Below are 14,868 nucleotides of genomic sequence, written 5' to 3'. Positions count from 1 at the left end.
GTTTGCAATTGCCATTTAAAAAGGTATTTCATGGCAATGAAAGGCTTTCAGGCACTAATGTTAATTATCTTGTACTTCTCAAATGCCTTTGATCTGAGGAGCTCAACATGTTTATGTAAACACTGATTAATCCCACACCTCTCCTGCAAGGTACATTAGGGACCAGACTATTACCCCTGCTTGATAGATGAGGAAACTGAGTCACAGAGAGGCAAAGTGACTTGAACATGGCTGCACAGTGAATCAGTGCCAGAACAGAACTACGGTAGAACCTCAGTTACCAGTCAACCACACACCTCGTTTGGAACCAGAAGTATGCAGACAGCAGCAGAGACCAAAAAAAAGGGGGAGGGGCAAATAGAGTACAGTACAGTACTGCGTTAAACGTAAATAACTGAAAAAATAAAGGGAAAGTTTAAAAAAAAAGGTAAGGAACCTGAGCTGGTTTCACTTAAATTCAGATGGTTAAAAGCAGCATTTTTCTTCTGCATAGTAACGTTTCAAAGCTGCATTAAGTCAATGTTCAGTTGTAAACTTTTGAAAGAACCATAACATTTTGTTCAGAGTTACGAACAACCTCCATTCCCAAGGTGTTTGTAACTCTGAGGTTCTACTGTAGAACCAAGTGTTTCTGCCTCTCCCTTCTCTGTTCCTACCACGAGAACCACCTGCCATTTCGACTTTTAAGGACACCAGCAAAAAGTGATTGTTTTACAGATGCCAACTTCAGGAAGTCCCTTCACTGCACCACAGAAAATAAAGGCCATTAAAAGTCACATCCCCGTTTAAATCAACTAAGCACTGCAGACCTCATGAAAACAAGTGAGTTCCTCCCCGCCAGAAGCCACGTACACACTGCTGTGGCAGTGAGAGAGAGCAACCCCGTAGAGCCCCCATCCCAGGCAGTGCTCTAGGAACTGCTCGCACAGCTCCTTTCCAGGAACTAAAACAGGACTTTGCCTTGTGCCTAGAGCAAGGAGATCCCTTCCAGCCCTGCGATCTAAAGGCTCTGCTCCCCATTCTCAAGGCAGTTTTTGGCTTTTGCTCCCAGGCCCCTGGGATGCTCCCTGCTGTTGAAAGGATGAGGCATTACAGAACATGCAGTGTCCTACGGCTTCCAAAATGTGCTCTTTTCTAACCACCAGTCACTCGCCTTTGTCTGGTAGATCCTGATAACTGCAGCAGGACCAGCTGAGTGGGTCACCGTGTCCTTCCCTCCTCGCCTCTAGGTTCTGTTTCAGAACAGCCTCCCCTCCCCTCTCCCCCCGACCAGACTATCATCTCACCTCTGTTTGGGGGGCAGTTTGCCAGCCCTTTTCTCCTCTTCCTCCAGTCGCCTGCGTGCTTCTTCCAGCTGTGTCAGAGGGTTGGGGGCTGGGTTGGGCGGCATGGTAGGATCTTGAATGAATGGGTGAGAAGGCTGGGCAATGTTCCTGAGCTGGGCACTGACCCAGGGGTGCACAGCGACAGGGCGCTCGATGGAGAGAGGTCTGGGCATATCATGGGCCAGCTGCTTCTTGGCACCTGAGGAGCTTCACACACAAACACAACAACATTTGAGCCTTGCAGGCATGTCCCCTGATACCTCTCAGTGCTTCACCGACCAGACACAGTGATCGCCCAGTCACCCTGGGCATTTTCTGCACTGTCACCCAGCTAGAAGGGAATGGAGAATACCATACATCCAGCTGCAGCGCTAGGGAGGATTTAGGGGGTACCAAGGAACCATCTGAGATGGAATTTTGCAAGGCCACTGGGGAGAGCAACCAGCTTCTTACAAAATGGGACCTGGGGTCACACATGGTTGGGACCTATTTTATGAGTCATATGAGACATCCAATCCGCGTAAATAAAACTAATAGGAGCTAGATAAAAAAGGCGGTCACTCCCCTGTGCAGTAAGGTGTTCGAGATGTGTCCCTCTGGGTGCCTCGTGTGCTCTCAATTGGAGATTGTCATTAGCAGTGTCCATTCGGCCCATGCACACGCTGCAGATAGTCTCGTGCCCCTTGCTGCGTGGGCGAACTGCCCTCAGCTCCTTGTCCACTGCTGAGCCTCTGAAGGAAACTCCGAAGCAGAGGAGAAAGGAGGGCGGGCAGTGCAGCACCCATAGGGGGCACATCTCGAAGAACTACAGTCAATGCACAGGATGAGTAACCTCTCCGAGTAGTGCCCCATGGGTGCTCCAATTCAGGTGACTCCCGAGCAGCATCCCCATAAGATGGAGGCAGCTTCGGAACTGAATCCAGCACAGAACTGCATTGCCAACTGCCGCATCAGACCTAGAGGCACCGACTCATGTGTAGTGCCTGGACCACCACGGAGCAGCTCTGCAGATCTCAGATGCCGGGACATTTTGAAGTAAAGCCTACATCTAGACTGAGACCTCGCAGGGTGAGCTGCCACACCAGAACAGGGTGGAATGCTGGCAGCAGCGTACAAGCAGTATTACCCCCAGAAATCCATTTTGATAGTCTTTGGGCAGAAACAGCACGCCCTTTCAATCTGTCTGCAAATGAAACAAACAGTCTAGATTTACAAAATGATTTAGTCGTATTCAGATTGATGGCTAACATGCTCCTGACATCTACAACATGGAAAGCAGTCTCCAGATTGGAATCCTGGGGTTTTGGAAAGAAAACTGATGGGTAAATGATCTGATTGAGATGAAACTCAGAAGACACTTTAGGAGGAAACCTGGAGCGTGGCAGTAAGGAAACCCTGTTCTTGTAGAACCCTGTTAAAGGAGGGTCTGCCATGAAGGCTCCGATCCCTCCAACTTGGAGGGCTGATGTAATAACCACTATAAAGGCAGTCTTGATAGACAAATACAGTAAAGATCAGGTAGCCAGCAGCTCAAAAGGGAGTTTCATGACATTATTAAGAACAAAATTAAGGTCCCAATCTGGGGTGGGGACTTTCACCTGTGGAGAAAAGTTTTCCAGACCTTTCATGAACCTTACAGTTGCAGGGTGAGCAAACAGCGAGAACTCCTCAATGGTGGTATGAAAAGCAGTAAGGTGGCCAAACGAACCTTGAGGGAACTAACTGACAGTCTGGATTGCTTTCACTGCAGCAGGTAACCCAGAACAAGCGGAAGCGAGGTGGATTTGGGAACAGCTCCCTGGAGTTCACACCAGTCACTAAATCGTCTCCACCTTTTGAAGGTAAGCATTTCTGGTAGACTCCTTCCTACCATTTAGAAATATCTGTTGTACCTCTGCAGAACAAGCTGAACGCCCATGAACCATCAAGGAGTCATGCCTTGAGGCGAAGAATGCTCAGATTGGGATGCAGCAGTGGATCGTCATCCTGGGAGAGCAGCAGAGGAGTGTCTAGGTGAAGCAGGTAAAGAAACCATGCCCGCCTCAACCACGTTGGGGCTATTAGGATAATTATGGCCTTGATCTGTCTGATTTTGTTCACAACTCTGAGAATCAGAGGCATCAGGGGAAAAGCATGAAACAGCTTCATCATCCAAGTGAGGAGGAAGACATCCCCTAAGAAATTGCAACCTAACCGCCTCTTGAACAGAGCAGATGGCATTTTTTGTTTGTAGCTGTCCCGCTTCTAGAAACCCGCATTTCACCCACTGAGGAACTGAACCTGTTTGTTGACAGTGGTTTTCAACCTTTTTTATTTGTGGACTCCTAAAAATTTCAAATGGAAGTGTGAACCTCTTTGGAAATCTTAGACATAGTCTGTGGATCCCCTGGGATCCATGGCCATAGGTTGAAAACCACTGGTCTAGGATGTCTGGTTGGTGAGTAAACTGATCTAAGGCACCCCTGGAAACAGTGAAGAGTAATCTTGCATGTTCTGCCACAAAAGTGCAAGTCACTATGTGATGTAGAAGTTGAAGACAGTTTCTTACTGAAGTACATTTTTCTTTGGCATGAGGAAGTACCTCAGATAGAAGCCCCTTCCCCTGTGTTGAGTGGGGACCAGCTCTATCACTCCTAAATTAAGGAGGGAGTTTATTTCCTGTCTTGTTAAGAGCTCGTGAGAAGCGTCCCTGAAGAGAGATGAGGAAGGGGAATGAGGAGGAGAGAAGTAGATAAAATGGATGGCGTAGCCTGATGATATTATCTCCAGCACCCATTTGTCCAAGGTGATACACTCCCATGCTTGTCGGAAATGGGAGAGTTGGTCTCCAAATGGGGGGAGGTGGGCAAATCCATCATCCTGTCAAAACTGGTGTTTTGAAGATGAAGCCTGCTATGAACTTGTGCTGGGTGGGTTAGAGGATCTCTGGAGGCTATGTCTCTTTTTGGAGGTTCCGTTGGTCTCTGAAAACCAGAGAATTGCATCGGGTGGGATATTTGAGTCGTTTGTCATCTACTGAATTTTCTTTTGTTTGCGGAGTGTAGATAACTAACAAATGTAATGTGACCTTGGAGTCTTTCAGGGTATGCAACAATTCATTGGTATTCTCTGTGAACAACTTCAGACCACAAATGGGAAATCCTCTACCATATTCTGGAATTCTCTGGAGAAACCAGACAACTCAAGAGAAAGGGGGTTCTTATATGGCTACCCAGGAGAACCCTGGAGACATATCAATAATACTGAAGGTAGGTCTCCATCATCAATCTCTTCTTCCTCTAACGGGGTAGCACTGAGCAAAAGAGGAAGTGATGGTACCGGGACATATAAGGGTCCGGAGACAAAGTGGTTCTCGGTATCGAGAGATGCTCATTACCTGCAAGAAATAGAGACTCTCTTTCAGCAGTCACCGATAAGTCCTTTGGGTACCAAAAATCTTGTGGCGCTGAGTGGCATTGCGGTATTGACGGCCCAGCACGCTTGTCCCTGTAGGATGGTACTGAGGGTTTTGAGTACTTCACAGGTGGTGCTGCTGTAGATGGGAGCTTAGTTTTACATGGGACTTGATTTTCTGGTTCTTCAGTGCCCTGGATTTGAAGGCTAAACAGAAGTTACACTTCTGTAAGATGTGAGACTCTCCTAGACTGCGAATGCACTTAGCGTGTCCATTGTTAACTGGGATAGCCTCTCTATGTGAGAGGCAATGTTTAAACCCTGGAGAAGGGGTATGCCCCTTGCATGGAGGATTTCCCTGGAGGAAATAAAACACTCTCTCAAATAACCAGTAACTAACTAGCAAACTAAGCAGCTAAAGTAAAACAAACTCAGAACTAAGTCAGCAAGCAGCTGAGTCACACACAATGAAGACATGCTCAGCTCCGTCTCAGGCTGTGGTGGGACAGAAGGAATTGGGGACAGTTTGCCCGTACAGCCTGAGATAGCTGGGGGGCGGGAGGGGGCATAAGAATATCAGCAGCGAGTGTGTGGGATGAATGGACACCGCTAATATAAATCTCTGATGGTAGGTGAGTGGGGCACCCATGGGGACACTACTCGAAGAATATTCTCTTTCAAAGTTCTCCTAATAGACTTCCATAGAGCATGCACTGGTAAGTGATGGCTCCATTTCGAGGCTATATATTCCATTTGCTCACTATATTTTGCAATGTTGTCGTAGCTGTGTCGGTCCCAGGATATTAGAGAGACAAGGTGGGTGAGGTAATAGCTTTTATTGGACCAATAAAATTCTGTTGGTGAGAGAGACAAGTTGTCGAGCTGAGACAGAGCTCTCTGTAGCTCAAAAGCTTATCTCCTTCACTGGCAGAAGTTGGTCCAATAAAAGATATTATCTCCTCTGCCTTGTGTCTGTCACTATTTTCTGGCATATCCATGTGCAGTCAGCGCTGCAGCACAGTGAGGGTCCTTCTCAAGCAGAAGCAGTGGCACAGGGTGACTTATAATTGGTAACTCAAACTTTCCATGGTCTGGCACTCCGAGTCTCATTAACATGCTGTGCAGTCAGACAATTGTGGGCACCACTACAGGGGGAGAGAGGAAAACAAGAGACTATCAATGAGCAAAAAAGGAGACCAGCGTGGTAAAGCCAAGTGCTGGAATTTCTTGCAGGTACAGGAGACACCCAGAACATCCAATCCTGCACTGCCAGGGCGCAGCTTAAGTTTGCCACATGTGCAGTCAGCACTTAGTTAATAATTCTGTTGATCATGTGCAGCCGGACTAGTATCCAGCTCCCATAACTGCTGGCTTTCAGGGCTGGCCGGAGAAGTCACGGCTGAGTGCTGCCAGCAAGCCAAGCCGCCACGACTCTGAATCCAGCCAGACAGGGAGCAGATCTGCTGAGTTAGAAAGGGTCTTCTGGGAAAGTCTCTTTTCTGCCCACACATTAAAGGGCTGAATATATTCCAGGGCTAGTGCATCCTGGTAAGCCAGAGTTTTTGGGACTCTGGAGGGCATGGAACTGAACAAAGCTACCTGCTGGCACTGCCAGGGTGCCTGCTTCCAGCCCTCCATGCCTGAGGAGTGGTTCTTGAGAACCCCCATAACCATGCTCAGCTAGGGCTGGGGGCACTTCGATACAGCTAGGCACATGAGAATGTGTTTGGTAAATTTATTAGGAGTCAAAACACTCTGTCTGTACAACCAAACCCCACACACCTGTCATGAACTTGTGGCATCTCAATACAGACTCCGGCCATTCCCACATGGGGCGCCCGAACAAGATGCAGGGCTCCTGAAGAGCTGAGCCCTCACAACTGTGCTCTCACACATCTTCCCACTGCCCCCAGGAATGCTGCTGTGCAATGGCATGCAGGCTCCACTCTGCCAAGCCCTTACCCATGACTTGTTTTCTTATGCCTGCTGATCTCCTTCTCTCCTTCGATGATCCACTGCAGGATTTTCTGGTTCCTCTCCATGTCCTCAGGAGATCCGGGCATCTCATAGCTGGCACCATCACTTTTCCCTGAATCAGTCTTCTTGACATTTCTTTTTGAAAGCAGACTTGCTTTCCCACTGCAAGAAGAAGGCTTGAGACATTAACTACTCATCTGAACTCCCAGACAGCAGAGAAGTGGCAGACTTGGGACTCTTCTGCTTTCTAGCTACACTCAGGTGGCAGCTCAATGCCCCTGAATGACAGCCCCACAATCTGAACTGGTTTACAGAAGCTCAGCAACACAGCTTGGGGATATCCCAGTGATACGCGGAATCACCTCTGCCCTGTGATCCAACTGGCCAGTTTTCAGTAGTTTAAATCAAAGACTAGGCTGTGCTTTAGGCTGAAAGCTGCCTGGAGTCTGGATCACCCGGATATATCCCACCTAACCAATTCGCTACCACTGCAGGGGCTTTGGGCATTGGTGGCATCTTGGTCTTGCCTGTCCTCTGCCTGTGCAACACAACAGTTTAGTCTCCCGAGGACTGAAACACTTTAGTCTACCCAAGTTATTGGCTCAAAGCAGGGGTAACTAACTGGGTGAAATTGGCTGGCCTGGATCATCAGACTAGATAATCTAATGGTCCCTTCTGGTCTTAACAGCCATGGAACTAGGAAGGGCTGAGGCAGTGTAAATGCCTGTTTAAGTCGCAAGGATGCCAGGCCTCTCACCCGTTCTACACTGTGATGATTATCTTGTCACACAAGGAAGGCTGCGCATGGCTGCCCTCAAGAGCCAGGGGGCTTCTCCATTGCCAAAGGGGTCACAGCAATGTGACACAATTACAGCTGTCGATTAATTGCAGTTAACTCACGAGATTAGCTCAAAAAAGTAATTGCAATTAATAAAGTTAATCGCATTGTTAAACAATAGAGTACCAATTGAAATTTATTAAATATTTTTGGATGTTTTTCTACATTTTAAAATATACTGTATTGATTTCAGTTACAACACAGAATACAAAGTGTACAGTGCTCACTTAATGTTATTTTTGCTTACAAATATTTGCACTGCAAATACGATAAACAAAGAAATAATATTTTTCAATTCACCTCATACAAGTACCGTAGTGCAATCTCTTTGTTGTGAAAGTGCAACTTACAAATTCATATTTATTTTTGTTACATAACTGCACTCAAAAAATAAAACAATGTAAAACTTTAGAGCCTACAAGTCCACTCAGCTGAACTTCTTGTTTAGCCAATCACTAAGACAAACAAGTTTGTTTACATTTACAGGACATAATGCTGCCCACTTCTTATTTACATCACCTAAAAGTGAGAACAGGCATTCACATTTGTGAACAGGCATTATAAGGTATTTATGTGCCAGATTAACATTCGTATGCCTCTTCATGCTTCGTCCACCGTTCCAGAGGACATGCTTCCATGCTGATGGTGTTCGTTAAAGAAAAAAGTGTTAAGTACATTTTTGACTGAACTCCTTGGAGGAGAATTGTAGGTCTCCTGTTCTGTTTTACCCACATGCTGCCATATATTTCTTGTTATAGCAGTCTTGGATGTTGACCCAGCACATGTTGTTAGTTTTAAGAACACTTAAGATATGACAAAATGCAAAGAAGGTACCAATGTGAGATTTCTAAAGATAGATACAGCTGGCTGAACAAGAAGTAGGACTGAGTGGACTTGTAGGCGCTAAAGTTTTACATTGTTTTATTTTTATTTTTGAGTCCAGTTATTTTTGTGTAAATAATTCTACATTTGTACGTTCAACTTTCATGATAAGGTGATTGCCTTATTTATTTTTATTAGGTGAATTGAAAAATACTATTTCTTTTGTTTTTTACTGTGCAATTATTTCTAATAAAAATAATAATATAAAATGAGCACTGTACACTTTGTATTCTGTGTGATAATTGAAATCAATATATTTGAAAATGTAGAAAACTACCATTTATTTAAATATTTTTGGATTTCTATAATTAACAGTGCGATTCATCGCGATTGAATCGCTTGACAGCCCTAGATGCAATGCTTGGCAGATCATCCTGGTGAGGGAGTGAAAGACTGGGCTAAATGCCAAACTCTTAGCCTCAACATGGCAACATAGCCCAATCTTAGACCATCTGGCCAGTTCTGGATCTGAAATTTACCATCCGGAATAGGATTTGCCATTTCAGATCGGAGCATTGCTCAAAGGGGTCTCTTCTTCCTGCCACACAAGATCAGACTGCGGACTCATCGAGAGTCCAGTGTTCTCCTTGATGCTTCAGAATAGGGCAAATGACTGAGTAATACCCTAGAGGGGAAACTCCTTCCTGGTTTCCCTGTAGGCTCTCTGCTTATGTCTTGAGTACACTGTGAAGCCTCTCTGCAACCAAAAGAGCTCACTCTTTATTTTACATCAGGGCTAGATTCCAGGAAACGCAGCAATCCCTGAGAGCCCGTGCCTGCAGGATGCTGCCAGGCTGCAATGTGAACTGCCCCAGTGCAGGGCTTTTAGACTCTTTGACACCTACTCCCCCCCAAGGACTATATACCAACGTGTCCTGGTGGAGTATTCAAGCAGCCCTCTTCCAGAGCCCTGCAGAACTAGCTCACGCCAGCCCATCATCAAGAGAGGAGGGAACAGGAGAAGTGAAGATGGAACAGGAAGAAATTTTAGATCCTCCAGTGATCGTCCTCAAGCAGATGGTCCCAAGAAATGGCCCTGTCACTGAGAAACGGCGGCCCTGACCCTATCAGACTGAACGCTGGGATGGAGGGCTAGGTCAACCCAGTTAATCTTAGTTACTTTGCAAGACAGGGACAGGAAGTTCCAGCAAGTCCCTTTGGTCCTGAATTATGAAGGGCTCTTATGCACTTGCATTGACACTCCCCATTAACAAGGCCCTGAAACAAAACCATTAGTTTGGGGGCTGTGAACACAGAATGTGAGGAGAAGCCAACTTTTAGGCACCTACAACACACTGAGAGAGCTTAGGTACAACATTAATATCACCACTAGTAAAGGGGCAAAACAACCCCCGTGCACTATAGCTGCTGCAGTTCCAGGACAACTTTAAAGGGAGTCTTTGCAGCAACATACCCCAGAACTGATAAGGGACAGCATGAATGACTGTGGAGAGAGCCACTGCTGAAGGAAAAGGATTGCCAAGGAGAAAAGCGGCACTCCACCCTGTCCCAACATGGACAGCCATGCTCAGAGAACAGCCCAGAGTGACTCCTGAATTCCACACCTCTGCTACAAGCAGGGATCCAAGCCCATTTTGCACATTTATTCGCATGATGCAGTCCATTCCCAAATGACCTTTCTACAAAGCAATGGCTATAGGACTCCCTCTGGTCCTGCACTCACCTGTAGCCCAAGGAATCTGCTGGGTTGGGAGCCAGGCCCATGCTTTCAGTGTAGTTCCGGGATTTTGTTGCATAGTTATGTGAATCTACATTCCAAGCAAAGCTGTTCTGCACTCTCTGAGTGGCTTCAGCCTCAATCTGCTCCTTCGGTTTCATCATGCTATGGTGATGAATGTGGTGGTAGATATGTTTATGGTGGTGTAAGTTAGCTGCATCCGGTTTCATTCCTGATTTTGTGGCATGCTTGCCATGCCCTGGAGGTACTGTCCCTTGCATCTTTCCAGCATGGCCACTTTCCGGTGACCGGGGCTTAGGTGAATGGCGGCCAGGTCCAGGGGACTGACAACCTGGCGTTTTCATTACTCGCTGTACATGTTCATCGAGAATGCTCTCTGGATTTTCTTCATGAGCATCTCGCAGCTGCATCCCAGCACAACCCATCTCGGAGTAACGAGGAGTGAAGTGATGCAAGGCCTGGGCGGAAGGCAGCTTGTGGCTAATGACTGAAGGACCAGAAGAGATGTCTGCGTCCTCACCTTCTTCTTCCTGCATAAAAATGGAAAAAGAGGAGAAAATTTGAAGTATAGGTTGTCTATCATATTAGGGGCAAACAGCAAGATAGGCTTGTTTCAAACAACTATCAGCGTGTGTGTGTTTCTCTGACCATATCATAAACAAACAACTTTGAAATCCTTGAAAACCATAATTTGATTATATTTAGGAGAAGATAGTTCCTGCTTAAACTGCCGAGTTCCTTGGAGAAATGACTGTAATGACCAACAAAGGAAAGGCAGCTACATCTTTTACGCATAGGTCCCAAAGAGTATTTAATAAAGTATCAAATCAAAGCATACTGGATAAAATAGAAGAGTTATAGGATAGACAATAAAAGAGTTTGTTGAATAGGAAAAAAAAATTATAGGAACAAGTGATGGAAAATGGAAAGAAATGGCAGGCTATCCACAGGAAAGATTCGGGACTTAACATTCAGACGAGTATTTCAAAATGTAGGAAAAGCAGTGCTGATCACACGAAAGCAGAGGATACAAGAGATAATTTAATGATGACAGCAGCGTGAGAGGTTTCAGAAACCAAGGCTCTACCTTCCAAATGCATGACCTCTGAGGCCTAAGGCAAAATACTTCACTCATCTGAAGAAACCGGATTATACTCAAATACTCACTGAGCTAGTCTGCGAATGGATCATGGAGAGCAGTTGATAACTGTATTTTAAAACACCAAATTCCATTTGAACCCATGAGCATGCCAGTAAGAAGGAAAACTTTCCACTGCTGGCAGCCAGGAATTCTGAAGTTGACAAATGGTTTGATTCTCCAAGATGCACTGAGATGCTTATGAAGTTGCTTTATAGGGAAGTCAGGACCTTGCCTTTATTTTATTACTTACTCAGGAGAATTAAACAATTTCTTTATTTGGCGGGTGGAACCACCTTCAGCCGAACGTCCCTTCTGTCGCAGCATGTCGCAGTGGAGCATCCAAAGGGGGACACATCTCAAAGAGCCATAATTACTGCACAAAGGGATAACCTCCTTTTCTTTTTCATGCGTCCCTTGGGTGCTCTACTTCAGGTAACTTCCAAGCAGCAACCCCCGAGGGAGGATGGAGCTTTGGAACCGAGACTAGAACTGAAGACAGTACTGCAAAACCAAGTGCCACATAGGATCTGGTGGCATGGATTAAAGTGTAATGTTTTAAAAACGTATGTACTGAGACTCATGTAGAGCCCTACATATCTCAGATACCAGCATATTCTTATGCTGTGAATGTTGTTTGTAATCTGATTGGAAGGATGAACGCCTGTTATCATAACATGTGATAATACATCCAGATATTCACCTTGATATCTGAGCAGACACCATGGACCCTTTGGATCTATATGCAAAGAAGATGAAGAGCCTCAAAGACTTTCTACATTGCTTGGTCCAATCTACATAATAAAAAGCCTTCTAACATGCAGGGTATGGAAACATGATTCCTACAGAGAGCTGTGCAGCTTTGGAAAGAGCACAGGTAGAGGAACAGATTGATCAACGTGGAACTGCCACAAAACCTTAGGCATGAATTTAGGGTGTATATGTAAAGACACTTTGCCCTTGAAGAATACCATCATGGAGGGGATCTGCCATCAGGGTTCCAATCTCCCGACCCTATGAGCTGACGTGATGACTACCAAAGACATCGTCTTCACAGATAAATGGAGCAGAGAACAGGATAATGTTGTCTGTCTCCTGTCTGATTTTGTTCATCACCCTTGGTATCAGTGACACTGCGGAACATGCACAGAATAGACCCTTCTTCAAAGAAGAGGACACTTCCTGTTTCTGGAGGTGGCCAAGAGACCTACATCTGCCAGTCCCCATCTTTGGAATATACTGTAGAGAACTTGAGCGTCTAGCTTCTATTCGTAGTCCTGAAAGAAGTGCTGCTGAGGACACTGGCTGTGCTGTTCTGAATATCTGGAAGCAGACTGCTGAAATTTTGATCTGATGAATTATGAACCAGTTCCCTAGTTTCATGGGTTCGGCACACAGGGAGGGGGATCTTGCTTCTCCCTGCTTACTGATCGAGACCATAGAGGGTACATTGTCTGTCATGACCCTGATTGATTTGCCCCTGGTGAGGGGCTGAAAATGAAGGCAAGCGTTCCTGACAGCCCTGAGCTCCGTGTGATAGATGGGGAGACTGTGGAGATAGCCCTGAAATAGATGTGGAGACTGGTTTCCTGAGTTGTCCATCTGCCCTGAGTCTAGGGAGCTCCTCCCTCTGTCCCCTGTCTCTCCAAGGTGCCGTCTGACAGGAGAACAGATCGTTCTGAGCCAGCCCTGGAAGTAGCGGAGGCATAGCCTTGCGTGATTGGTCAAAAAAGTTGCAAACTGCCATATGTCCCAGCAGCTGTAGACAGTTTCTTATTGTGGTCCAGGGATCCCCTGAATTGCCCATACTAGACCGGAAGTTACAAATCTGCCAAAGGGAAGTCAGGCTCTGACTGTCAATGAGTCTATATGTGCCCCTATAAACTTTAGAGGTTTACATATATTTTTTTTCAAATTCAGCTGCAACCCAACCTTTGTAATAGAGCGAGTGTCATCTGGGTGGAAGATAGCATTGCTTGGTAGGAGCAGCCCTTGAGTAGCAAATTGTTGAGGTATCGGAAGATTAGGGTCACTTCTTGTCAGAGGTAAGCCACCACTATCGCCAGGACCTTTGAGAACAACCTTGGGTCCAAGGAAAGCCAGAAGGGAAGCACTTGGAATTGGAATTGGAAATGATCCTGGCCTATAGTGAAGCATAGGAATTTACCTGTGCAATGGGTGTATCATAAGAACAAAGAACATAAAAACGGCCATACTGGGTAAGACCAAAAGTCCATCTAGCCCAGTATCCTGTCTTCCGACAGTGGCCAGTGCCAGGTGCTCCAGAGGGAATGAACAGAACAGGTAATCAGGAAGTGATCCATCCCCTGTCGCCCATTTCCAGCTTCTGGCAAATGGAGGCTAGGGACACTATCCCTGCCCATCCTGGCTAATAGCCATTGATGGATCTATCCTCCATGAATTTATCTAGTTCTTTTTTGAAGCCTGTTATAGTCTTAGCCCTCATAACATCCTCTGGCAATGAGTTTCATAGTGCTTGGAACATGGGGAGCTGAGAACAAGCAAGCTTGGTGCATGTCACATGGAAAAAAGCACAAAGACTGGGTGGAGCTGATGATGGCTAATGCTCCCGGAATATGGTATGAGTCTCCACAGGTTCCAATGTGGGGAAAGGATTATAGGGCTCTCTCTGTTCCCTCACTCTTGCTGCTCATGGGGGGCTGGAATTCTGAGGGGGAACCTGCTTCTCCTATACGGGTGGTAGGCAGATTGGGGCTCCCCTTATGCCCTGGTGTTGACTTTAGCTGGGAGATGAGGGGCTGAGAGGGGTACCCAGGAACACATCCACACCTGTCCCTCAATCACGGCCCACACACCACTGCTATTTTCCAAAACAATAGGAAGTCACACACAAGAAAGCTACATTGACATGGAGTGAAGGTGGCTGGCGCTCAGCCCTGCCCCGTGTGCCTCACCCCCTTCCACTGCAGGAGAGAGTCATTCTCAAAGTTCAAACGCTGAATGAGAGGGACCCTTCCCACCCAACACAGGCACAGCCTTAATGCTGTCCCTGTGGAGATGGCTATAGACCGGGGCAGGCAAACTTTTTGGCCTGAGGGCCACATCAGGTTTCCGAAATTGTATGGAGGGCCAGTTAGGGAAGGCTGTGCCTCCCCAAACAGCCAGGCGTGGCCCGGCCCCCGACCCAACCCCCCCTGCTTCTTGCCCCCTGACGGCTCTCCCTGTCCCATCATCCCTCCCTGTCCCGACGGCCCCCAGCCTTCCTGCCCCTGACTGACCCCCGCCGCCCCATCCAAGCCCCCCTCTCCTTCCTGACTGCCCCCTCCCCCAGGACCCTTGCCCCCATTCAACCCCCCACTCTCCGCTCTCTGACCACCCTGACCCCTATCCACACTCCTGCCCCTTGACCACCACCCTGAACTCCCCTGCTCTCTATCCAACCCGCCCCCGCTCCCTGCCCCCTTACTGCACTGCCTGGCTGGTGGCACTGGTGGCACTGGTGGCTGGTGGCACTACAGCCATACCACTCAGAACACCAGGACAGGCAGCTGTGCCGCCCAGCTGCAGCCAGCCACGCCACCACACAGCACAGAGCACTGGGTCAGGCTGCAGCTCTGCAACTGTGCTGCCCAAC

The 14,868-nt window shown here is 47.0% G+C and overlaps 1 protein-coding gene across 12 annotated transcripts in view; it reads right to left on the bottom strand.

Moving 5' to 3' along the window:
* AXIN1 (axin 1) overlaps nt 1–14,868 on the bottom strand; it is a 181,531-nt gene that overhangs the window by 14,220 nt on the left and 152,443 nt on the right. For 11 of the 12 annotated variants that reach the window (XM_038418525.2, XM_038418526.2, XM_038418527.2 and 8 more), the window contains exons 6-8: nt 10,100–10,644; nt 6,681–6,857; nt 1,287–1,532 (exon numbers count right to left, since the gene is read on the bottom strand). In XM_038418525.2, the coding sequence (XP_038274453.1) occupies nt 1,287–1,532; nt 6,681–6,857; nt 10,100–10,644 (968 nt within the window). The remainder of the gene's footprint in view (nt 1–1,286; nt 1,533–6,680; nt 6,858–10,099; nt 10,645–14,868) is intronic. The other variant, XM_038418532.2, reaches the window with a different exon arrangement.

Source organism: Dermochelys coriacea, chromosome 10 (genome assembly GCF_009764565.3).
Source record: "Dermochelys coriacea isolate rDerCor1 chromosome 10, rDerCor1.pri.v4, whole genome shotgun sequence".
NCBI classification, from domain to species: domain Eukaryota; kingdom Metazoa; phylum Chordata; order Testudines; family Dermochelyidae; genus Dermochelys; species Dermochelys coriacea.
This window is presented reverse-complemented; position numbering and strand designations above follow the sequence as displayed.